Raw genomic sequence first — 24,397 nt, 5'->3', positions numbered from 1 at the left:
CTATATTACACATTTTCTGACCATTCACATTGACGATCATCTTATTGGAAATGTCATTTCATCAATGCTGAAGGTCACATTTCTAATCGTACAATACCCAGAATCCTTTGCAGCGTTGCACAAAATATTTAACATTTGATAACATGTGATGCTGCACCTGTTCAACTGCAGACATCTAAAAAAGGACAGCCAAAAACTGGTGCATATAAGCCAAGACACCCAATCACTGGTAGAAAAGAAAGAAACAGCTGCCCTTTTGGCAATAGAAGAAGTGTTCAAGGCCCAGCAGGGATTTTGTGAAATGCTTCGAAAAAACACAGAGTTGCCGAAACTTTCGGCTAATCGAAATAAGGTGAGTGCTAGCTGGCCAGAATAAAGTGAGTGTGGCTAGTCAGAATAAGGTGAGTGCTAGCTAGTCTGGATAAGGTGAGTGCTAACTGGCCAGAATAAGGTGAGTCAGAATAAGGTGATTGCTAGCTGGTCAGAATGAAGTGAGTGTTGGCTAGTCAGAATAAGGTGAGTGTTGGCTAATCAGGATAAGGTGAGTGCTAGCTGGTCAGAATAAGGTGAGTGTTAGCTAGTCAGGATAAGGTGAGAGCTAGCTGGCCAGAATAAGGTGAGTGTTAGCTAGTCAGAATAAGGTGAGTGCTAGCTGGCCAGAATAAGGTGAGTGTTAGCAATGATATACAGCCCAAAAGGATAGCCGACGGCTATCATATGGGCGTGGTTTAATGATGGAGCTCTATTAGGATTGTGCTAGCCTGGGTTTCAAAGCAAACACAACTCTCGCGGGGCGGTCGCGTTGCCTTGTTAGGTTTTAGAAAACACGAATCGCTGTTATCGTTTCATTAGCTTATTCAGCCAGTAGACCCCGCGGGTCACAATAGCAAACATTGAATTTCTGCAATGTAGGGGTAATACCTAACCAAAATAATGTATCTAATCAAAATAAAACATTTCAAATTACCTACTTTTAGTAATTTTAAAATTAGTAAAGGTCGTAGTATATGCCTAAAGTTGAATATAATTACCCGAACAACGGCATTTTTTTTCTAGTTTTTGATTAATATTTTGCCACCCCTAATATAAAATGACAAAGTCTTTCATCGGTTTCACATTGTTTTACCTTGCCAATGAGATGGAACAGCAGGCAAAGCTGTGCAGTGTAGTTTTCATACTCAAAATCTAAATGCAAAACCGAATTTGAGCTATTTTACGATTGACTATTAATATCACGAATGCTTGTGAATGGCAACTGACTGATCATAACGGTGACAATATTGGGATACTATATTTATTTGACAACAAAATGAATTTAACAGATAAGTAAAATAACCACTATAGTTCATAATATTCGTAAATTTACAAGGTGCTTTATTCAGCATATTTGTTTGTTCGGGTGCCGTGTTCGGGTTAATCCCAACAGAGCTTCATAATTAAACCCCGCCCATATGAGCGCCGTCGGCTATCCTTTGGGGCTGTATATCATTGGTGTTAGCTAGTCAGAATAAGGTGAGTGCTAGCTGGTCAGCATAAGGTGAGTGCTAGCTGGTCAGAATAAGGTGAGTGTTAGCTAGTCAGAATAAGGTGAGTGCTAGCTGGTCAGAATAAGGTGGGTGCTAGCTGGTCAGAATAAGGTGATCTGAAGTAATTATAGTATAACACCGATTCAACCCCTTATAGTGTTCTTCTTAAAAAATCTTTAAACTGGAATAATCGATAGACTTCACAATAGGCACACAGTTATTTGAATTAAAACGTAAAACCATCTTTACAAATGATAATATACAAGCGTACCAGGTCCTTCAAGGGCACTATGCGTTCATGAATGACCATAGTTTCATATATTATGGAGCTATATCCCTATATCACTAGAATAGTCCAATTAATTGCGTAGAAAAATACTTAACACAACTTGAAAAGTTTGTTCAAGTTTCAAGAACTCATCAGCATTTTCTGTCTGTCTGAGCACAAAATAAACATTATATATGAGCTGGCTAATGGTTGTGAGCAAAACTCTTCCCACAAAAGTAAGACTGCTTTCCTGCACATTGTGTACAAGATGGCAGCCCTCTCTGCAAAGCCAAGAATTGAAGACAAACAATAAAATAAACAGAACTGCAATGTTGTAATTTGTTGGCACTGAATCTATAGTTCACTAAATTTTAATTTGGAAGTGAGGCCTTTGTACCTGCTCATCCAAACAAGTGTTTCAGGGGCAGACAGGATGTTCAGGTAGTGCTCAGGGGCAGACAGGATGTTCAGGTAGTGCTCAGGGGCAGACAGGATGTTCAGGTAGTGCTCAGGCAGGAAAGAAGGTGCTGAGAAAAAAGTGCTGGCAAAGAAGCTCACTGCCAACTCTATATGAGCATCAGGCAAGTGAATGTCGACCAACAAACAAAATTCAGGTCAGTTGCATTCCTTCAACCGTTTTACACTTTGTATGTCTGCCATGTAGAGAACATTCAGGAATATGTCTTCACAGCACTAGGGTTCAAAAGTACCAACACTCACAGAAATCTATTCCTGCTGTCTACATTAGCTGGTCTACAAATGTACCTCATCAGAGAAAGTATTAATATCATGTTTGTTTAGTTTCTTCTCTTATCAATGAGTGTATTTGTTACAAGGAGGTCTCTCACCGCGCTAGAAAGGTAGAGAAAGCTAACCTTAATGTGGACAACAAGAAAGCTTTCAAACAATGCAAGCCAGAACCAAAGCTAGAAAGAGGAAAGCAGGGAATGGACATGCCCCGTTCTTTGCTTAAGGAGCCTGCGCTCAGCAAAGAAATGATAACTTCACTTCCTGGCGACGATAAACTCAAAGCCAACAAATTAGACACGCAAGTGCGACACTTCTGCGAGAAGATGGAGAAATTCAAAGAGAACCAAATTTTGGCTGGAAATCTTGTTTTAGTCCCTTCAATATTCTAGAATATATTTTGCTTGCGAACAAACAACATTCTACAATTAATATCTATGTATTGTGTGCAAACTGCAATTAACGATGTCAACAGCTCAGTAACCTGTCGATTACCCTGTTGAAGCACTGTTACCATGGTTACCATGGAGTCAGTTGTGAAATCGTCATTTTGAACAGTCACCAACCAGCACAGATTAAAAACAGAAACAATAATGACTTGGCCACTTCACAAATCAGTGAAATTGGTTCACTTATTCACTGTAATGTCAGCAAGGCAAAATGACTGTCAATTACATAACAATATGCAAGGAGGAAAAATTAGCAACTTTTACCTAAGATGTGACAAGTATAGAACTAGAGCACAAATCTGAGCACTTGGTAAAACCTCGGGCTGATGCTTTATCTTGATGACCCTCTTCATTCATTTTCTCTGCATTTGTGGCTCTTTGTCAGCACAGACATCTATTGCTCTATGTCAGCATAGACACCTGTTGCTTTATGTCGGCATAGACATATGTGGCTCTATGTCAGCATAGACATTTGTTCTTCCGTCAGCATAGACATATGTAGCTCTATGTCAGCATAGACATCTGTGGCTCTATGCCAGCATAGACAAAAACACTTTTCCAAGTTGGTCAAAGCCAAAAACTAATGCTTTCCATCGAATTACCTCATGGCTAGAAGAGAGCTATCAGCTGTAATCATGACAGACATGGTTAAAACTTTTTTCACAATTAGCAGTAGAATATGCCAGGATATTAATATCCATGTATCATCCAAAAATGCATTGTCAAGGATGATATTTATGATGACTATGAAAATCAGATGGAGTTTCAAAGCAGAGAGAGGGTTGAAACGAACCTGACGATAGAACAAGCTTGCATCGAATGGTTGAAGAATCTTGCACATTCACATCGTGATGAGCAATTATATTCCAGCCACAGGGACAAGGTTGATAATGCTCAACAATACAATATATCAAACTCTTTTCACATTGAAATAAACCTAGCAACTTTTCTCTTTGATGAACCTGGCTCATATGAATTGTACAAATTCATTGCAAATACAAGGAGACACTGTCTATAGTTTGTACTTAAAAAAACAACATTTTATAGGCTGGAATTCTCACCTTAAGTATAATGCCATAGAAAGACTAATCATCAACCAGCTCTGCCTGGTAGATTGGTAGAGTTGAATTAGAATGAAAATACAATACAAGAAATAAAACTAAGAAATTAGAGACAAAAGCGATATAAAAAAATTCGTACATATAGAGTAGACTGACTGTGTGAATTATCATTCGTTCAGTGGACAATTTTGGCAAAAATCAAAATCGGAACCATAAATAAAAGCGTAAAATTAACATTTGAAAGGAGCTGATTTTGAGCTAGTGTGTTCTAGGAATGAAAACTCTCATTTAACATTCCTTAATTTAATATCCCTTTAAGGGATGACAACTCCCCTGTCTACCCTCAAACCACTACTTGAAATTGCCAAAATTCATCTTAAGTTGTATCGTAGGTTTCGATTGTTTCTCCTTTCTCTGCTGCAACTCATCTGCCTTGCGCTGCGCCGCTTCAGCATTGGCCTTATTCAACAAAGCTGCTTGTTCTACAGCTGACTTCAGTCGCGGGGCACTGGACATGACCGCCTGAAACTGCTCAGGATAAGCTGAACCAAGGCTAATTATTGTTTTAAGTGCAATCTCGAAGAGTTGCTTGGAGTGAGTGGTGGCTGTCGGAAAGGACGAGCCCGTCAGCAGATATGCTGACAATATAGAACAAAAGAGTGCCATCAGTCCAACGCCTGAAAAGATAGAGACATGACCGCAGATGTGAGTATAAATATAACATGATAGACAGTATGAACAAGATAGACAACATGAACGTGATAGACAGTATGGACGTGATAGACAGTATGAACGTGATAGACAGTACGAACAGGATAGACAGTATGAACGTGATAGACAGTATGAACGTGATAGACAGTATGCACGTGATAGACAGTATGAACGTGATAGACAGTATGAACGTGATAGACAGTATGAACATGATAGACAACATGAACATGATAGATAGTATGAACATATATAGACAAATAAACATTGGCAATTAATACAAATTGATAGTTTGCAGAAGACCAAAAGTAAATAGCTAACTTACGCTGATCAGGGGCTGCCAGTCTGAGAAGCACCTCTAGAGTTGTGAGAATTTGAGAGACTTCCTGATTGGTAATGTCATGGTTGGTTGGAGCTTTGCTAAGGTGCCCACAGAGCAGAGGAGTGAAGGAGTGGATATAAGTGAAAGAGACAAGGGGATCATTGTGCTGAAAGAGAGCTGAACACATCTGCACAAATGCTAGACGAATCTACAAAACATAACGAGTGTCTAGACAATCTTAGTATCTCAAGAATACCTACATAGTCCTCATATATAAATAGTACACAGAACTAAACAATATGTGGTCTGGGCAGAGACACATAGTTTAGATTAAAAAGCGCTTCTAAAGACCTCAATGAGCCCCATTGAGCATCCTGACAAAGAGTTACCACAGTAATTGATATGTTATCACTGAAGTAGGAATAGTCTCCACCTTTTTAGGACACTGCAAAGAATGGTGTATAATAAATTGAGCAGATCTTTTTGCTAGGATACAACATGTCATAAATAATGCTCTCCTGTTTGGGCACTGCAACGAATGGCACATAGTAGATTATGCCTTAAATGATAGTAGTACAGATCAGAAACACAGCAGAGCCTTGACAGATTGTAGAACTGATCACAAAAACAGTAGAACCTTAAGAGATTGTAGAACTGATAAGAAACACAGAAGAACCTTGAGAGATTGTAGAACAGATCAGACACACAGTAGAACCTTGAGAGATTGTACAACAGATCAGAAACACAGTAGAACCTTGAGAGATTGTAGGACAGATCAGAAACACGGTAGAACCTTGAGGGATTGTAGATCAGATCGGAAACACAGTAGAACCTTGAGAGATTGTACAACAGATCAGAAACACAGTAGAACCTTGAGAGATTGTAGGACAGATCAGAAACACGGTAGAACCTTGAGAGATTGTAGAACAGATCAGAAACACAGTAGAACCTTGAGAGATTGTACAACAGATCAGAAACACAGTAGAACCTTGAGAGATTGTAGGACAGATCAGAAACACGGTAGAACCTTGAGAGATTGTAGAACAGATCAGAAACACAGTAGAGCTTTAAGAGATTGTACAACAGATCAGAAACACAGTAGAACCCTGAGAGATTGTACAACAGATCAGAAACACAGTAGAACCTTGAGAGATTGTAGGACAGATCAGAAACACAGTAGAACATTGAGAGATTGTAAGACAGATCAGAAACACAGTAGAACCTTGAAAGATTGTAGAACAGATCAGAAATACAGTAGAACCTTGAGAGATTGTAGGACAGATCAGAAACACGGCAGAATGTTGAGAAATTGCTAGACTAACTAAGAATATAGCAGTACCTTGGGAGATTGACAGCTTGACCAGATAGTTGTTACTGTAGCAACAATCTTTTCTTTGATCTCACAGGCAGCAACAACTTGTGCGGGACATGACTGAGCGACTATGGCCACGGCGTACAAGAGCACAAGGGGCGGGATGCCATTTGAATCTTTTCCGGCCTCTAGTAGGTAGGTTATTGCACACTGGAGGAGCTGTGTAAAGAGATTAGTTAGTTTAACAGTGTATAAAAGCACAGGTACAGACTGCTATATACAGAATTAAAGAAAGCGGAACAAGCGCAGATACAAGTGTAGAAACATGTTATGTTTAATCCTCAGACATGACCATGTACATAAGCTAGCCTCCGCAGTCACTCTACATTCTGAACATAACAATGAACAAACCTCAATACTCTGAGGTGAATGCTTTTCACCGTCTTTATGAAATGCGGTTGGTGAGCAAAGAACCGTTAAAGTTTTCAGCGCTGTTTTAACCGCAGGACACATGTCAGCATCCATCCTGCTGACTGGAGAGACCTCCTTTATCGTGCCGATCACAAGGTAAAGCAAGATTGGCATTATAGCGGCACGACCTGCATATACAATAGCACCTTATGCACTCGACAAACACAGAATGATAGCTTTGACGGTATAACCAACACATTCAAATATGTAAAATGTTCATTATAGTGACAGGAACTATGCATACAAAGTAAATGAGATGGCCATTGTTGATGCACGACCTACACATATGGAATACATAAGATGGCCTTTGTAGAGGCACAACCTATACATATAAATTATACATGATGACTGTACGAAAAGATGACTATTTGTGACTACTATGTGGAACTATATGATAACTAGGAAGAGAAAGATGGTTGGAGTAAACCTACATGTTAGTAGAGAGAAGTCTCCCACCAACCTATCAGAATAAATAGAGTAATGCCTGCTAATGTACAAACTTCAACAGATACAACATGACATCAATGGACACTTGTAATGACCAGCGCTAACATATCGAAAAACATGGTATGTACACAGAAAATGTGAGTCTTCAGAAAGAAATTAGGGCTGTACCGTTATCAGAGCAGAGGGCTGGTAACTCCGCAAGCACGCTCAGAATTGCACCAACTGACTCATTCATTTCCTTTTCGTTACTGAGCTTCAGAGCTGCTGCCTGATAGATGCCAGAGCTAACGAGTGTCGAGTTGATGGCCGGAATGTGACGGACAATGAGAGAGAGGCACACCTCGAGACATGAGAAAACGAAGGATGCCCCTGGAGTCACGTCATCATCACCTGTGAGTAAAGATCAGGACATCACCCTGGTGCAATACAGATACTTCATCCGAACATCCACCAGGTTGAAACACATTGGCCTATTAACACGTGTTATATATTGCACACGATAAGAAAACTCATGATATTGACTTGAATTATTTATGCGTAATAGATTGTAAAAGACTCACCTCTAAACTATGGCATGATACTCTACCTATGATTACTGGTATGTACATGCATATCTTCTAAGTTATAACATGATAGTCTACCTATGATTACTAGTATGTATAAAGTCTAAGCAACGACACGATACTATACATAGGATTACTGGTGTGAATAACATCTACCTATGGTTTCCGATTGCAGTAACATTTGGCCATCTAATTGGCTGTAGCTGCCTTATATCCACTATACAAACCACATAACTCCAGGTGCACCCTAGGTGCATCCTGGGTGCACCAGATTATCCCACAGATTTGTAGCAATACATAATATTTAACATTACATAATCAAACAGCTCGCATCTGCGTCTATAGGATTATTCATAAAAAACAATGAGGAGTTGCCTAAACATTCGAGCTGAGAGAGGTAACAACTCTACGAAGTGTGCTGTGAAAGAAAAATAGATTTAAGCTAGGTGCACAAGTGATTGTTGTGATGCATAACAAATATTACTGGGTGTAGTTGCAAAAGTGTGGGACAGAAAAATAACTCAACGTGATGAATACCGGAGCAGAGAATAAGAGTTAAGACAACTGTGTTAAACACATTTTATAAAGACACAGATCTTGTCGTTCAAATAAGGAAATGATTTGGCTGAAATCTATTGCAATTGATGTATACTGCTAAGTGACCTCCGTTTACTTTCCCAGCTGAATTCTACACTTGTACACTTCGGTTTTACCTATGATCCTTTTGTACACATAAACAAGAAGAGTTAACACCCTGTAGTAAATGTAGACAACCAGAGTTAACATCTACTTGTACATGCATACCGTTGGATTTATCTGCTCAAAGTTAATGATTAAAAAACTCCTCGATGAATAATTTTGTGTAAGTTACTAGTGATTCCTATTAGATTCTCTGACACTTTGATCCTCTCTCTTTCATGTCTACTTCCACTGAGTATAAAACAAGCCCAAACACTGTAGATACACTCAATACTTTAATCAAACCCTTGAATACAAGCAGCATCTAATAAGCTTTATTCCCAAATGATCTCAATTCTGAGCATAAGTTAAATACCAATTTGGTTTTATCAAGACCTGGGGGTCAGGCAGGGGTCATTAGTATCTAATAATTGCTGCATTTTATTTCCAGACACCAAATACTTCAGTCAGTTTGTGCAATGGCCACTAAATGTACAATAAAACAGCAACAGATAATAAAATACCTGTGTATTGCTTGTTCTCTGGTGCTAATAACATTAATATAACAACATTGAAGAAACATCGCTATAGTAACAATTTTCAGAGAAAAACATGTTGTACAAGTCTAAAACATGTTTTACAAGTCTAAAACATGTTTTACAAGTTTAAAACATGTTGTACAAGTCTAAACATGTTTTACAAGTCTAAAACATGTTGTACAAGTCTAAAACATGTTGTACAAGTTTAAAACATGTTGTACAAGTCTAAACATGTTTTACAAGTCTAAAACATGTTGTACAAGTCTAAAACATGTTGTACAAGTTTAAACATGTTGTACAAGTCTAAAACATGTTGTACAAGTCTAAACATGTTTTACAAGTCTAAAACATGTTGTACAAGTCTAAAACATGTTGTACAAGTCTAAAACATGTTGTACAAGTCTAAAACTGACTCCATCCTTTATCAATGATCAATGCTTTGTTAAAAATATTTCATTGGTGCATTTGAAACAGACATAATCAGTGATCTTACAAAAATGAGAGAAAAGATACTAATGGAAATGCTAATCATAACAAATAAACTACAATAGAATAACTGTAAATTACAACAAAATTTAATAATACAGAAGAGAATAACTCCTGTATTGTTAAATTTATAATTTAACAATACAGGATAACCTCAATAGATAACATAAGATAACCTCAATAGAGGACATAACGAAGCGTAAGCTAATCACGAGTCAACAGAGAGAGAATAACTCTGAACGAGTACTTATATTGACGAGATTAAGCTATTCAGCCATTAAACATTACATACAGCAAAGGAAAATATTTTTATGTCTTTTTGCGCAAAACAAGGCAATTGACAGGCAAACCTCTAGATACAGTAGTTAAATTGTAGTGAGATTTGTTCTGTATTTAGGACAAATATTCTATTAAGAATATGCTGTAATCAGTTTTAACTCAGTTCAGAGCTCAAACAGCTCGGAGAAAACCTTATTAAGTACTAGAGATAAAACACAACATTATGACAAATGTGTCATGTACAGCTATAGCACAAGGTAAATGTAGGTATGAACTATATGAACGCAACTGAATTCATACATCAATTATTAACAAACATATAATTTTATGGCCAGTTTGTGATCCCGTTGACAGATGAATAGAGGTTTAGGGTTGACAATAGAGAAGATGAACAGTGAGTAGGTAGAGAGATAAAGGTGGTGCTAGTTCCACTTTCAGTTAACATCTCTTAGTTATAGATTTATATATTTTTCTGTTTGATATTTTTGTATTTTTAATATATATAATGATATATTTCACTCTGAACTATCAAATCAGTTTCTTCATTTTCACTCATTGAAGGAGTTTCCTTCTCTTCACATCATTTTCACACTCCTCAACGGCTAATTACACTTCCTTCACACATTTAACAAAATCAAACCAGTGAGGCTGGCTCATGTTTTCTTTTAATTCTTTGCTATATTTTTAACGAAAGCGTCGCCTTCCTACATGTTCTAGACCTGCCCTCACACAAGCCTTCAGAAAATCCATAGTTATAAAACTGAAACGGGAGATATGAAGCGCTGTGTATATTAGGTTACTCGAACGCTCAAAAACCAAATTATATAGAGAAATGTTTGTCTGTCTACTGATTTATGTAACTGCAATAGTTGTTGAACATTACTTCAGGTGTAGAGATAATATATATTTAAATTAACTTAGTTTAGGCATATATACATGTATATAATATATGTATATACTATATATACATTGTGTATATATATCGTGTTTACAAACTTGTTATTTCAATCTTCGTGAGTTCAAATCCAACACAAAGTGGAGCTTTTAATCCTTTATTCCTAGATTTTAATAGCTATAGCTGGACAGACAGACAGGAATGATAGATGACAAACTTTGAGAAATATATGTATATATAAATTAACTTATATACAGTCAAACATAGATAACTCGTCCACGGATAGCTCGAACACATGGTTAATTCGAACGGTTTCTTTGGTCCGTTCCCACGTAATGATAAATTGCTATATATAACTCGAACTCAACACTGTTAATTCGAACTGTTTTTTTGCCCAACGGCTACCGAAACGGTTGTTATCGCTTTAGAAAATCACTTTATTCAAAGCCATAGAGGTAAACTTCATCTTTTCGTAATTCATAAGCGTCGTTATTACCACCATCGGCAAAATATTTTTGTCAACGACTTTTCTAAAGGTTTGGTCAAATTTGATTTATACTGCTATACGATGAATAGCACGGGTTAGCCGGGTCACGCGTGCAAGGATTTTCGCCACGCACATACAAAACAAAAATTGCATGTTGTTTTTGTTTTGTATGTGCGTGGCGAAAATCTTGAGTGCGTGACCCGGCTAGCCCGTGATGAATAGTTTTCCGACGTTGATTTCGTGTTGAATCAACGTCGGAATGTTGAATGTTTAAAACGTATTAAAAATTGTTGTAATTAAACGTATACCGTTGTCTTAGCTACAAAAAAACTATTCATCGTTTGACCTAAACACAGAATACGTGTGTACACTCAATAAGTATCTATTAAAAAAGCGTGAGTGATATAGAATGTACCGTAAAACCTCGTAAAACTTCTAATTGAACTGCCTCGGAGTGTTGCTCTTAACGAATCCCAGGTAAAGTAAGGTAATCTTTGCATAAACTTCAAGAAAAAACGGCAAAATTGATCGTGGGTAAAACCCCAAAAGAAAAAATGTCTTTTCGTTTGAGCATTTCAACAACGATCAAGTTTTGCCAATGTCAATCTGAAAAACGTCCTGGCAATAACATCACCTCAAACAACAAACCAATCTCAAGTGATAGAAAAATCTCTATACTTTTTCATAAAAACGTTTTAAACTTTACATTAGAAGCATTTAATTTGAAACAAGCCATTTGTGCTTTTGATTTATGTTATAGTTTGTATATGTACATGTATCTACTAATAAATAAGTAAATATATGGACTTGTGACAGTGCTCTGATAACTTGAACGCTCTGATAATTCGAACACTTTTGCTCGGTCCCGTGAAGTTCGAGTTATCCATGTTTGACTGTATATATTTGTATAATATATATAAATATATATATACATAAGTTGGTTGGCTATCCTATGAGCTCTCTAGAGTAGTGCATGCAGGCAGAAGAGATTCACTTACACTGAGTGTTGGTTTTGGCTATGAGAACGAGCTGCTGGAGTACCTCTATTGACAGATTCCTAATACTGGCATTGTCCCTCGTCAACATAAGCCTGTGGAGAACAGCCAATATCTCTCTGCTGATTGCGGGGGATATAACAGCCTCCCGTTTTGAGGAGAGAAGAGTCTCAACAGATTTGAGGCAGGTAAGAATAGTATCGTCTGATTGGGCAGATGTTCTACTGCATAAAGCTTCCATGGCCACACCTGATTGAAAACCAAAAACTGAGCAGAAATGGGTTTGACCTGACTCTGAAAGCAATTGTGAAAGAGTATACTAACATCTTGGAGTAAGGGGTGGAACTAGAATAATAAACAAGGTGAAAGAAACTTGAAGGGGTGGAATAGGATAATAAACAAAGTGAAAGGAACTTGGAGGAATGGAAGTAGGACAATAAACAGGGTGAAAGGAACTTGAAGAGGTGGAAGTAGAATAATAAACAGGGTGAAAGGAACTTGAAAGGATGGAAGTAGGACAATAAACAGGGTGAAAGGAACTTGAAGGGGTGAAAGTAGAATAAGAAACAAGGTGAAATAACTTGAAGGGGTGGAAGTAGAATAATAAACAGGGTGAAAGGAACTTGAAGGGATGGAAGTAGAATAATAAACAGGGTGAAAGGAACTTGAAAGGATGGAAGTAGGACAATAAACAGGGTGAAAGGAACTTGAAGGGATGGAAGTAGAATAATAAACAAGGTGAAAGGAACTTGAAGGGGTGGAAGTAGAATAAGAAACAGGGTGAAATAACTTGAAGGGGTGGAAGTAGAATAATAAACAGGGTGAAAGGAACTTGAAGGGATGGAAGTAGAATAATAAACAGGGTGAAAGGAACTTGAAAGGATGGAAGTAGGACAATAAACAAGGTGAAAGGAACTTGAAGGGATGGAAGTAGAATAATAAACAAGGTGAAAGGAACTTGAAGGGGTGGAAGTAGAATAAGAAACAGGGTGAAATAACTTGAAGGGGTGGAACTAGAATAATAAACAAGGTGAAAGAAACTTGAAGGGGTGGAATAGGATAATAAACAAAGTGAAAGGAACTTGGAGGAATGGAAGTAGGACAATAAACAGGGTGAAAGGAACTTGAAGGGGTGGAAGTAGAATAATAAACAGGGTGAAAGGAACTTGAAGGGGTGGAAGTAGAATAAGAAACAAGGTGAAATAACTTGAAGGGGTGGAAGTAGAATAATAAACAGGGTGAAAGGAACTTGAAGGGATGGAAGTAGAATAATAAACAGGGTGAAAGGAACTTGAAAGGATGGAAGTAGGACAATAAACAGGGTGAAAGGAACTTGAAGGGATGGAAGTAGAATAATAAACAAGGTGAAAGGAACTTGAAGGGGTGGAAGTAAAATAAGAAACAGGGTGAAATAACTTGAAGGGGTGGAAGTAGAATAATAAACAGGGTGAAAGGAACTTGAAGGGATGGAAGTAGAATAATAAACAGGGTGAAAGGAACTTGAAAGGATGGAAGTAGGACAATAAACAAGGTGAAAGGAACTTGAAGGGATGGAAGTAGAATAATAAACAAGGTGAAAGGAACTTGAAGGGGTGGAAGTAGAATAAGAAACAGGGTGAAATAACTTGAAGGGGTGGAAGGAGGATAATAAACAAAGTAAAAGAAACTTGAAGGGGTGGAAGTAGAATAAGAAACAGGGTGAAAGGAACTTGAAGGGGTGGAAGTAGGACAATAAACAGGGTGAAAGGAACTTGAAGGGATGGAAGTAGAATAATAAACAAGGTGAAAGGAACTTGAAGGGGTGGAAGTAAAATAAGAAACAGGGTGAAATAACTTGAAGGGGTGGAAGTAGAATAATAAACAGGGCGAAAGGAACTTGAAGGGGTGGAAGTAGGATAATAAGCAGGGTGAAAGAAACTTGAAGGGGTGGAAGTAGAATAATAAACAGGGTGAAAGGAACTTGAAGGGGTGGAAGGAAGATAATAAGCAGGGTGAAATAACTTGAAGGGGTGGAAGTAGAATAAGAAACAGGGTGAAATAACTTGAAGGGGTGGAAGTAGAATAATAAACAGGGCGAAAGGAACTTGAAGGGGTGAAAGTAGGATAATAAGCAGGGTGAAAGAAACTTGAAGGGGTGGAAGTAGAATAATAAACAGGGTGAAAGGAACTTGAAGGGGTGGAAGGAAGATAATAAGCAGGGTGAAATGAACTTGAAGGGGTGGAAGTAGAACAAGAAACAGGGTGAAAGGAATTTGAAGGGGTGGAAGGAGGATAATAAACAAAGTGAAAGGAACTTGAAGGGGTGGAAATAGAATAATAAACAGGGTGAAAGGAACTTGAAGGGGTGGAAGTAGAATAATAAACAGGGTGAAAGGAACTTGAAGGGGTGGAAGTAGGATAATAAACAGGGTGAAAGGAACTTGAAGGGGTGGACGTAGAATAATAAACAGGGTGAAAGGAACTTGAAGGGATGGAAGGAGGATAATAAACAGGATGAAAGGAACTTCTAGACAAAATTTGGACAAAGAGAAGACAACTTACCAAGTAAAAGATGAAACCTGTCAGTCTCAGAGATCTCGATAGACTCTTGAACTGTAACTGCGTCAGTGTTGAGTTTGACGCCGAAACCCTCCTGCTTTAAGTAAAGAGTTGCTGCGTGTAGACAAGCAGCCCAAACTGACCTGTAGTGACCTTTGACAGCATCCTTTGTCTCTGGCGTAAAGAAGGCGCCACCATCAGTGGGCAGCCTGTTCTGATACTCTGAAGAACATAAGAACTGAGTTAAACTAGAATGATTCGTCAGCTTGCTGACGAATGAACATCAAGAAGGAATAAAAGGAGCGATTCTATAAACATATACATTCACTGCCAGGAATTACAAATGAAAGAGAGAGAACAAGTCCAAATGACAAGTGACATGCTTGCCATTCTAGTTTACCTGATGATAAAGATAGGAGGGCCTGATCTCTCAATATGGCTATCCATAGTCTTGCCAGTGACCTTAATTCAGGGTTCACAAGGTCAAGTAGACTCTCTGTACCCGCGGGAGTAGGCTTTCTCTTTTCCCTACTGACTGCTTCAATATAAACCTAAAAAGATTACATCGAGCATATTCAGGGCTGCTCTTCAAAAAGAAACCAATTGGAATTTGTTGTTCTCAACTTAACAGGAACATCAGTGTAAATATTCAGTGCATACGAGTAACATATATACATTGTAACTTTAACTGACATATATACACTGTATATATGTCAGTTAAAGTTATATATCGTTTCATCTTGTTTGTCCCACGACCAAACAAGAGTGAAACGATTGATTGGGAGAATTATGATAAATGCACAGGTGCACGCAACTCCCGAAAAATTATCCGTTAACGGCCGTCACCAAACCCTTGCAACGAAATCCTATCAACAAATTTAACTATTTTTCAGTAAAGTCGTTTAAGTATAATAATGATACAAAACTCATATAAACCTATTTAAATATGTTACCAAGCCTTTGAAAGGTTACCGCAAATTTCTAAAACTAACCCATCTGATCGGATTATACATAAATAGACAGATTTATTAGGACGAAAATCGTCACAAAACGCTTGAAAAGCTTCGTTTAATAAAAGTTAAGAGCAGAAATTAAAACGCCGAGCGACAGAGAATAGAACGATAAAGTCTTGCCACAAATCGCCACAAAATGCTTGAACAGCTTGGTTATTAATAGTTTCGACCGACCTACGAAACGCCAATAAAGCCGTGCGACAGATAGTAGAACTGTTTACTGTGTACTGTTTGAGGCGTAGACCGATTTACAGGTACGAAAATGTGGTACACAGTTTATCAGCCTATGTTTTTGTCCAATTACCGAAGGTTTTTCAAATTATCTAGAACATCAGCCAGATTTCTTTACATCTTATCTACAAAGTAGGGAGGGCGTTACTACAACGCCCTTTTATGACAAGAATATTTCTTTATTTCACTCCAGTTTGCATAAAACTTCCAGACGCGTAAATGCCAACTTGCTCTCTGTTACATATTGCTGTCAAAACCATTCTACATTCATCACAACACAACCAACTTTCAAACTGTATATTACACATCAGTTTGCCGTTTAACTTTTAATATTGCATTTCAGAGATATAATAAACATATTTCTTTATTGTTGGCATTGTTGTTGTTAGTTAAATTACGTACAGTAGGTTAGGTCTACAGCTTGAATTAATATTTATTTTATTATTGTAAAACATAAGTTTGAGATAGTTAAATATTTATTTCTGTTACATATCGTTGTCAAAACTGTTCTGCATTCAACACAACCAACTTTCAAACTGTATATTACAATATATTTTACTTGTAATATTGCATTTCAGAGCTATAATAAACATATTTCATTATTGCTGTTGTTAGTTAAATTACGTACAGTAGTTTAGGTCTACAGCTTGAATTAATATTTATTTTAACCAACAACCAACTTTCAAATTGTATATTACACGGCAGCTTGCCATTTACTTTTAATATTGCATTTCAATATAATAAGAGATATAATAAACATATTTCATTATTGCTGTTGTTATTTAAATTACGTACAGTAGTTTAGGTCTACAGCTTGAATTAATATTTATTTTATTATTGTAAAGCATAAGTTTGAGATAGTTAATTATTTATTTTATTAATATTTATTTCTGTTACATTTCTGTTATTTCTGTTGCGCCATTTTAAAGTCGTGCTGCCTCAAATTTATTTTATATCATCTCAAACAAGTCTCATTTACATTATACTCTGTCAATTCCTGCTGAGAACTACTTTTTCGACAACCAACAGTACCCTTTCTTTTTTCCATTATTACTTTGGTCGTGGGCTGTATGACAGTGGAATTTCTAGTTATATTATTTATTTAATGTAACATATATACATGTATCATTCGCCCTGATAACTGACATTTCTAAAAGAGAAGACAAACCTCAGCCCATGCTCTGAGCACTGCCAACTTCTCCATGGCACCTGCAGTCTCACTGTATATTAGCTGCTTGTTGGCTCGACCATCTGACTTCAGCTTGTCTGTAACACACCAGATTTGCCAGTGTACTACAGTTGTATTACCCGTGTACTACAGTTGTATTACCAGTGTACTACAGTTGTATTATCAGTGTACTACAGTTGTATTACCCGTGTACTACAGTTGTATTACCAGTGCACTACAGTTGTATTACCAGTGTACTACAGTTGTATTACCAGTGTACTACAGTTGTATTACCAGTGTACTACAGTTGTATTACCAGTGTACTACAGTTGTATTACCAGTGTACTACAGATGTATTACTAGTGTACTACAGTTGTATTACCAGTGTACTACAGTTGTATTACCAGTGTACTACAGATGTATTACCAGTGTACTACAGTTGTATTACCAGTGTACTACAGTTGTATTACCAGTGTACTACAGTTGTATTACCAGTGCACTACAGTTGTATTACCAGTGTACTACAGTTGTATTACCAGTGTACTACAGTTGTATTACCAGTGTACTACAGTTGTATTACCAGTGTACTACAGTTGTATTACCAGTGTACTACAGATGTATTACTAGTGTATTACAGTTGTATTACCAGTGTACTACAGTTGTATTACCAGTGTACTACAGTTGTATTACCAGTGTACTACAGATGTATTACTAGTGTACTACAGTTGTATTACTAGTGTACTACAGTTGTATTACTAGTGTACTACAGTTGTATTACTAGTGTACTACAGTTGTATTACCAGTGTACTACAGTTGTATTACCAGTGTACTACAGATGTATTACTAGTGTACTACAGTTGTATTACCAGTGTACTACAGTTGTATTACCAGTGTACTACAGTTGTATTACCAGTGTACTACAGATGTATTACTAGTGTACTACAGTTGTATTACTAGTGTACTACAGTTGTATTACTAGTGTACTACAGTTGTATTACTAGTGTACTACAGTTGTATTACCAGTGTACTACAGTTGTATTACCAGTGTACTACAGTTGTATTACCAGTGTACTACAGATGTATTACTAGTGTACTACAGTTGTATTACCAGTGTACTACAGTTGTATTACCAGTGTACTACAGATGTATTACCAGTGTACTACAGATGTATTACCAGTGTACTACAGTTGTATTACCAGTGTACTACAGTTGTATTACCAGTGTACTACAGTTGTATTACCAGTGTACTACAGATGTATTACTGGTGTACTACAGTTGTATTACTAGTGTACTACAGTTGTATTACCAGTGTACTACAGTTGTATTACCAGTGTACTACAGTTGTATTACCAGTGTACTACAGTTGTATTACCAGTGTACTACAGTTGTATTACCAGTGTACTACAGATGTATTACCAGTGTACTACAGTTGTATTACCAGTGTACTACAGTTGTATTACCAGTGTACTACAGTTGTATTACCAGTGTACTACAGATGTATTACTAGTGTACTACAGTTGTATTACTAGTGTACTACAGTTGTATTACTAGTGTACTACAGTTGTATTACTAGTGTACTACAGTTGTATTACTAGTGTACTACAGTTGTATTACCAGTGTACTACAGTTGTATTACCAGTGTACTACAGTTGTATTACCAGTGTACTACAGATGTATTACTAGTGTACTACAGTTGTATTACCAGTGTACTACAGTTGTATTACCAGTGTACTACAGATGTATTACCAGTGTACTACAGATGTATTACCAGTGTACTACAGTTGTATTACCAGTGTACTACAGTTGTATTACCAGTGTACTACAGTTGTATTACCAGTGTACTACAGATGTATTACTGGTGTACTACAGTTGTATTACTAGTGTACTACAGTTGTATTACTGGTGTACTACAGTTGCATTACCAGTGGACTACAGTTGTATTACTAGTGTACTACAGTTGTATTACCAGTGTACTACAGTTGTATTACCCGTGTACTACAGTTGTATTACCAGTGCACTACAGTTGTATTACCAGTGTACTACAGTTGTATTATCAGTGAACCACTAAACATTCGCTGACCGAAGCAATGAAATGTAGCTGATACTTAAGCAATTGATACATCGACACACATGTATGATATGTGGTGAAGGTGAGTGAGATGACCCTGACCTAGAGAGGTGCTGAGGAGTTGATGGACACGTCGCAGGTCATTCAAGTCACGAGCTACCCCACTGCGAATCCACGTGCTGCACACTTCACAAGCAGCCGCTGTCACATCTGAAGGCGTGTCAGAGGTGAAGGCAGGCCTTAGCGCTGCTGACACCTGTTCATATAGTTTATGCTAGAGTTGTGAAGCATAGCAACAGATTGCCAGAACAGCATAGAGATAAGAGAACACGATAGCAAATAAGAGCAGAACACATGTACTCAGGTATTCTTATTTTCACTAATGGTAGCCCCTTATCATGCTACAAGACATGACCTCTTGATAAGGAATAAAGGCTATCTCTCACCTGGGCCTGGTACTGCTCCAAAACAACATGTTCAGGGAACTCTGGCTCCCTGACTGATGAGTAGGTGTTTATCACATCTTGTAACAACTCTAGTCCCCCTGCACAACACACAAGTTAACTCAATCTTTGGAGTTATACACTCCTTCAAGAAACATACCATCTTACTTTCATGGTATAAATACTGCCTCGATCATAGAAGAACATGCTAAGTGGCAAAATGTAGGGTGAGACTGAGGTCAGGCAAAACTAAGGTAGGACGAGACTGAATTAGGGTGAAACTGAGATAGGGCGAGACTGAGATAGAGCGAGACTGAGATAGGGCGAGACTGAGATAGAGCGAGACTGAGATAGGGCGAGACTGAGATAGAGCGAGACTGAGATAGGGCGAGACTGAGTTAGGGCAAGACTGAGATAGGGCGAGACTGCGATGGGCAAGACTGAAGTAGGGCAAAACTGAGGTAGGACGAGACTGAATTAGGGTGAGACTGAGATAGGGTGAGACTGAGATAGGGTGAGACTGAGATAGGGTGAGACTGAGATAGGGCGAAACTGAGATACGGCAAAACTGAGGAAGGACAAGACTGAGATAGAACGAGACTGAGTTAGGGCAAGACTGAGATAGGGCAAGACTGCGATGGGCGAGACTGAAGTAGGGCAAAACTGAGGTAGGACGAGACAGAAGCGTAATGAGCTTGAGAAGAGATGAAGTAGACAGTTTCTCATCAGCACTTTCAAATACATTTTTACTCAGATACACACATGTCTTACATGGTATGACAAACTAGATACAAAACAAAAGTATACGTGAGCATACATCTTCTCACCTAGCCTTAGTTTGTCACTGTCGGATGTGGCTGCTATGAAGGCGACTCGAACTAGTTCACTAAGATGTAAGACCAGATAATCTTCACTATTATCCTTTTTGGACTTCAGTTCTCGGGCTAACGCTAAATCTAGGTGAGCTTGGTTATCCTTGCATTCCTGAAATACCATAGCATAGATATAAGATGAGCTAAGGCTAGAGATATTGTGTGAGCTAAGGCTAGAGATATTGTGTGAGCTAAGGCTAGAGATATTGTGTGAGCTAAGGCTAGAGATATTGTGTGAGCTAAGGCTAGAGATATTGTGTGAGCTAAGGCTAGAGATATTGTGTGAGCTAAGGCTAGAGATATTGTGTGAGCTAAGGCTAGAGATATTGTGTGAGCTAAGGCTAGAGATATTGTGTGAGCTAAGGCTAGAGATATTGTGTGAGCTAAGGCTAGAGATATTGTGTGAGCTAAGGCTAGAGATATTGTGTGAGCTAAGGCTAGATAGACTGAGCCAGCAAAAGCTTGTAACACATGAGAAAGTGTGATGCTATAGAATAGTCAATACAAAATATTCTCAGAAAGAGGTTAGTAGCAGTTGTCTACCTTTAACCTCCTGTTCAACTACAAGATGGACAAGTTTACTATAGACTCCCTTCATGCCAAACTCTTTCTATCTATGATGCTCAGTGTGAATAACAAGAATAACTGATCTGGTCAATCAATATGTTTCTAGACCTCAGCTGGTCGCATCAGACTAGATGTAAGTTAACTCAGTATGAGGTCAGCACAAACCAAAAGTATATATCACCGATATCGTAAAACAGGGTACTGGATAGGTACAGCGTACTGATGACAACTCATTAATCATAGCCACCGTATGATACCAAGTATCCAATCACGATGAGCCTATGCTACAACCGACTAATCACGATCCTGTTCAGCTTTTATGCATAATTTCGATTGAAGGCTGAGTTAGGTATTCTCCGCCTCTTGCTCAAGTGTTAACGCTGGCATGGCGCAGCAGGTGCATGACTGACCTGCATCAGCTTCATCATACAGGAAACAGCAAAGACCCTCGTCGGCCACTTTGGAGCGAGGTGAGACTTGAGTTCCTTTTCCTGAACTCCTTTGAACTGTTCATCATCATCCTCATTGCCATCTTCATCATCCTCTGCAGACACCGCAAAGTCTCTCATCTCCGAGTCCCCAGATGCTAGATCTGTAAGGAAGAGCTTCCACCATGCAGTTGCACCACCACACCATCTCGCTCACATAAATTATAGCCAAGTTTGTGTTGCATTAAACTAAGCACCATCAGGCCATCAAATGTAAGCCACTGTTCCAACGCAACTTAAGATACAACTGTGTTCACAGAGATGTAGTTTAGTTTAACCTGTAGCAGCTGACAGAACATTCCGGACCAACTGGAACCAATGGGAAAGGTTGCCACCTGCCAGACTCTGTAACATGCTGGTGAGAGTGTCTCTCACGTCCTAAAAATTGCAAGGAATAAGTAAACCAGTTGCTCCTCAATCTGAGACCGCGTTACAGCAAAGAAGCAAACAAGAATATTTCATGCAACTACAGGAACTGTTCAAAATTCTTGCATCTGATATATCTGAATATGATTGCAAGCTTGTAAGATACCTCTATCATCGAACTACACAGAGTTCTAGACTACACATAGAACTACGCACAGCATAGACTGAATAACTTTATGGTAAATAGTTGTGGTCTCTACAATATTACGAGTCAAGATGAGACAATTCTAACATGGAATTATAACAACCCTACAATGATAAACTCATTACCTTCCTCAATTGGCCATCAGTCTCCCGATCTAGAAGACCAAAGAGGGCGCCCTCCAATCCTGATTCCGCAATAACTAGTCTCTCATCCTCATTGGCTGGCTTGTAAAGAGTTCTGGCATAGTCACAGATCTCGTTGGCCTCCCTCTGAGCCAACTGCCTCAAACATGCCACGGCTGATCTTCTGAGCAGCAAGTGCGGGGAAGTTAAACTCGTCTAGAAAATGCTTATATATGTGAACACTCACAAATCGATTCAACCAATCAGGCCTCAGCATTTCACCGCTACCGATATATATGGTAAAACAGAAGTGAATGACCTCTGCCTCACCTTACTAAAGTAAGCGCTTGTAACCCTGTAGTTTCCTGCAGATTGTGGGCTATATGAATCTTGCAGTTGAATTGTTTGATGAAAATGTAAAGCAAGTAAACATACAATCTGTCCGCTCTGACAGGCAACTTGTAGTATGTGATTGGTTTACCTCAGTCTTGGATCATAGAAACCATTATGGAGTAGCCAACAGAAAAGTTTAAAAAAATAACTATTATGTAACCAAAATACTGAAGAAAGTAAATGATCACGTGACAACGCTAGCAAATGAGACCCGTATTAGCTGGAGAGAAAGGTTGTTTGGTCAACTGAGAGCAGCATTACTATTATTACTACTACTACTATTACTACTACTATTATTATTACTATTATTATTACTCTGATTATTACTACTATTATTGTTACTAATACTATTAATATTATTGTTACTATTACTATTATTGCTATTATTACTACAATAAAAGTCACTGTGGCTTGTGAATTATTGAGAGCTTTTGTGGTAGAAAATATGACAATCACCAATGTGTGAGCATCCCTTGCGATGAATGATAAAATATCTACTCTAGCCACAATTGAAAGACTGTTAATGGAACAGTTGTGTTATACATGCTGTATTTTTGAACTGTTAATTCCTCTGATCTAATAGCAAAGACAGAAAGACAGGAGTATCTTTTTAGTTGGTAGAACTTTGTGTAAATCTCCCACAGGTAACTTCTCTATTCACTAATACTATTCATATCATCTACAGATCTTAGCCTATCTCATGGGAACAATGCACACAATAAAGCATGCTCTCCATAGAGCTACTCTTAGAGACATGAACTCTATGAAATCAATACAAAACATGTCTTGTCTTTGTTAGAGCCTGCAATGTTTGGCTATTCAGAATATGACGGCTGTTGTTGTCTTCTCATTATTCTGATAAGTTTTAATCAGATGATTAAGCTTTCTAATTTTGCTAAATGCAAAAACTCAAAAACCGCAGGAATTAGTGAGCTCAGATTTACATATAAAAAGAAACAAGCTTTCCTAGCATCACTCTTTTCCAAATATAATTTAATGGTACATACCCTACAGGATAAAATTATGCGTGGAGTTGAATTTTGCGAAAACTGTCTTTTCATGCATATTCGCAGACTAAATTATTCGCAGATGAACACATTCACGAATAAATTAATCCGTGAATGCAGCTAGCAATAGAGTAAAACCTTCACCCTATTGCTAGCGTATATTAGCCCTTACATGCATATACGACGTGTTTAGGTTTCTATTTAGCTGTGAAATATATGTCGATCATGCTATGCTATAAATTTCGGGCTGCATCCAGAGGTTTTCATATATATTCATCTATTTGGAGGCCTTTGGTGAACAAACAACTTGTGGTAAGTTATGAGTTTTTTCAAAACCATTCACTAAATTAATCATATTGAATTTTACTTTGGTTCTTTGGTGAAATGCAATATTTATTTTTTCTATCCCTAACACTCCTCATCTTCACGAAAAACCAGCGTAGTCTAACCCAACAAGTTGTGACAACCCAATAACTTGTGACAACCTTAAATAGTTTTGTAAAGAAGTGTGATGCATTGATGATGGGCTTAACTCAAAGCCCCGGTGATGATTTTAAAAAGAGTTTGGAACTCAGCTACATTTACTACCTCAGCCTAGTGGCTAGTTTGTAACTTGACGTAGTAGTTATTCTCCCTTGTGTTAAAAATAAAACTAATTATTCACGGATTTTAATAACTTGCGG

The 24,397-nt window shown here is 37.9% G+C and overlaps 1 protein-coding gene across 2 annotated transcripts in view; it reads right to left on the bottom strand.

Moving 5' to 3' along the window:
- Positions 1 to 3,824: 3,824 nt before the first annotated feature.
- The window catches only part of LOC137396970 (HEAT repeat-containing protein 5B-like), a 69,124-nt gene continuing 48,551 nt past the window's right edge, over positions 3,825 to 24,397 (bottom strand). For both annotated transcript variants that reach the window (XM_068083250.1, XM_068083251.1), the window contains 15 exons: positions 22,318 to 22,530; positions 21,900 to 21,999; positions 21,544 to 21,725; positions 20,522 to 20,678; positions 19,698 to 19,795; positions 19,354 to 19,507; positions 17,184 to 17,281; positions 15,172 to 15,322; positions 14,775 to 14,993; positions 12,237 to 12,482; positions 7,480 to 7,701; positions 6,805 to 6,992; positions 6,421 to 6,612; positions 5,085 to 5,289; positions 3,825 to 4,728 (listed from right to left, as the gene is read on the bottom strand). In XM_068083250.1, coding sequence (XP_067939351.1) covers positions 4,403 to 4,728; positions 5,085 to 5,289; positions 6,421 to 6,612; positions 6,805 to 6,992; positions 7,480 to 7,701; positions 12,237 to 12,482; positions 14,775 to 14,993; positions 15,172 to 15,322; positions 17,184 to 17,281; positions 19,354 to 19,507; positions 19,698 to 19,795; positions 20,522 to 20,678; positions 21,544 to 21,725; positions 21,900 to 21,999; positions 22,318 to 22,530 — 2,751 coding nt within the window. In that variant the 3' untranslated portion in view covers positions 3,825 to 4,402. The remainder of the gene's footprint in view (positions 4,729 to 5,084; positions 5,290 to 6,420; positions 6,613 to 6,804; positions 6,993 to 7,479; positions 7,702 to 12,236; positions 12,483 to 14,774; positions 14,994 to 15,171; positions 15,323 to 17,183; positions 17,282 to 19,353; positions 19,508 to 19,697; positions 19,796 to 20,521; positions 20,679 to 21,543; positions 21,726 to 21,899; positions 22,000 to 22,317; positions 22,531 to 24,397) is intronic.

Source organism: Watersipora subatra, chromosome 5, assembly GCF_963576615.1.
Source record: "Watersipora subatra chromosome 5, tzWatSuba1.1, whole genome shotgun sequence".
NCBI lineage: Eukaryota > Metazoa > Bryozoa > Gymnolaemata > Cheilostomatida > Watersiporidae > Watersipora > Watersipora subatra.
This window is presented reverse-complemented; position numbering and strand designations above follow the sequence as displayed.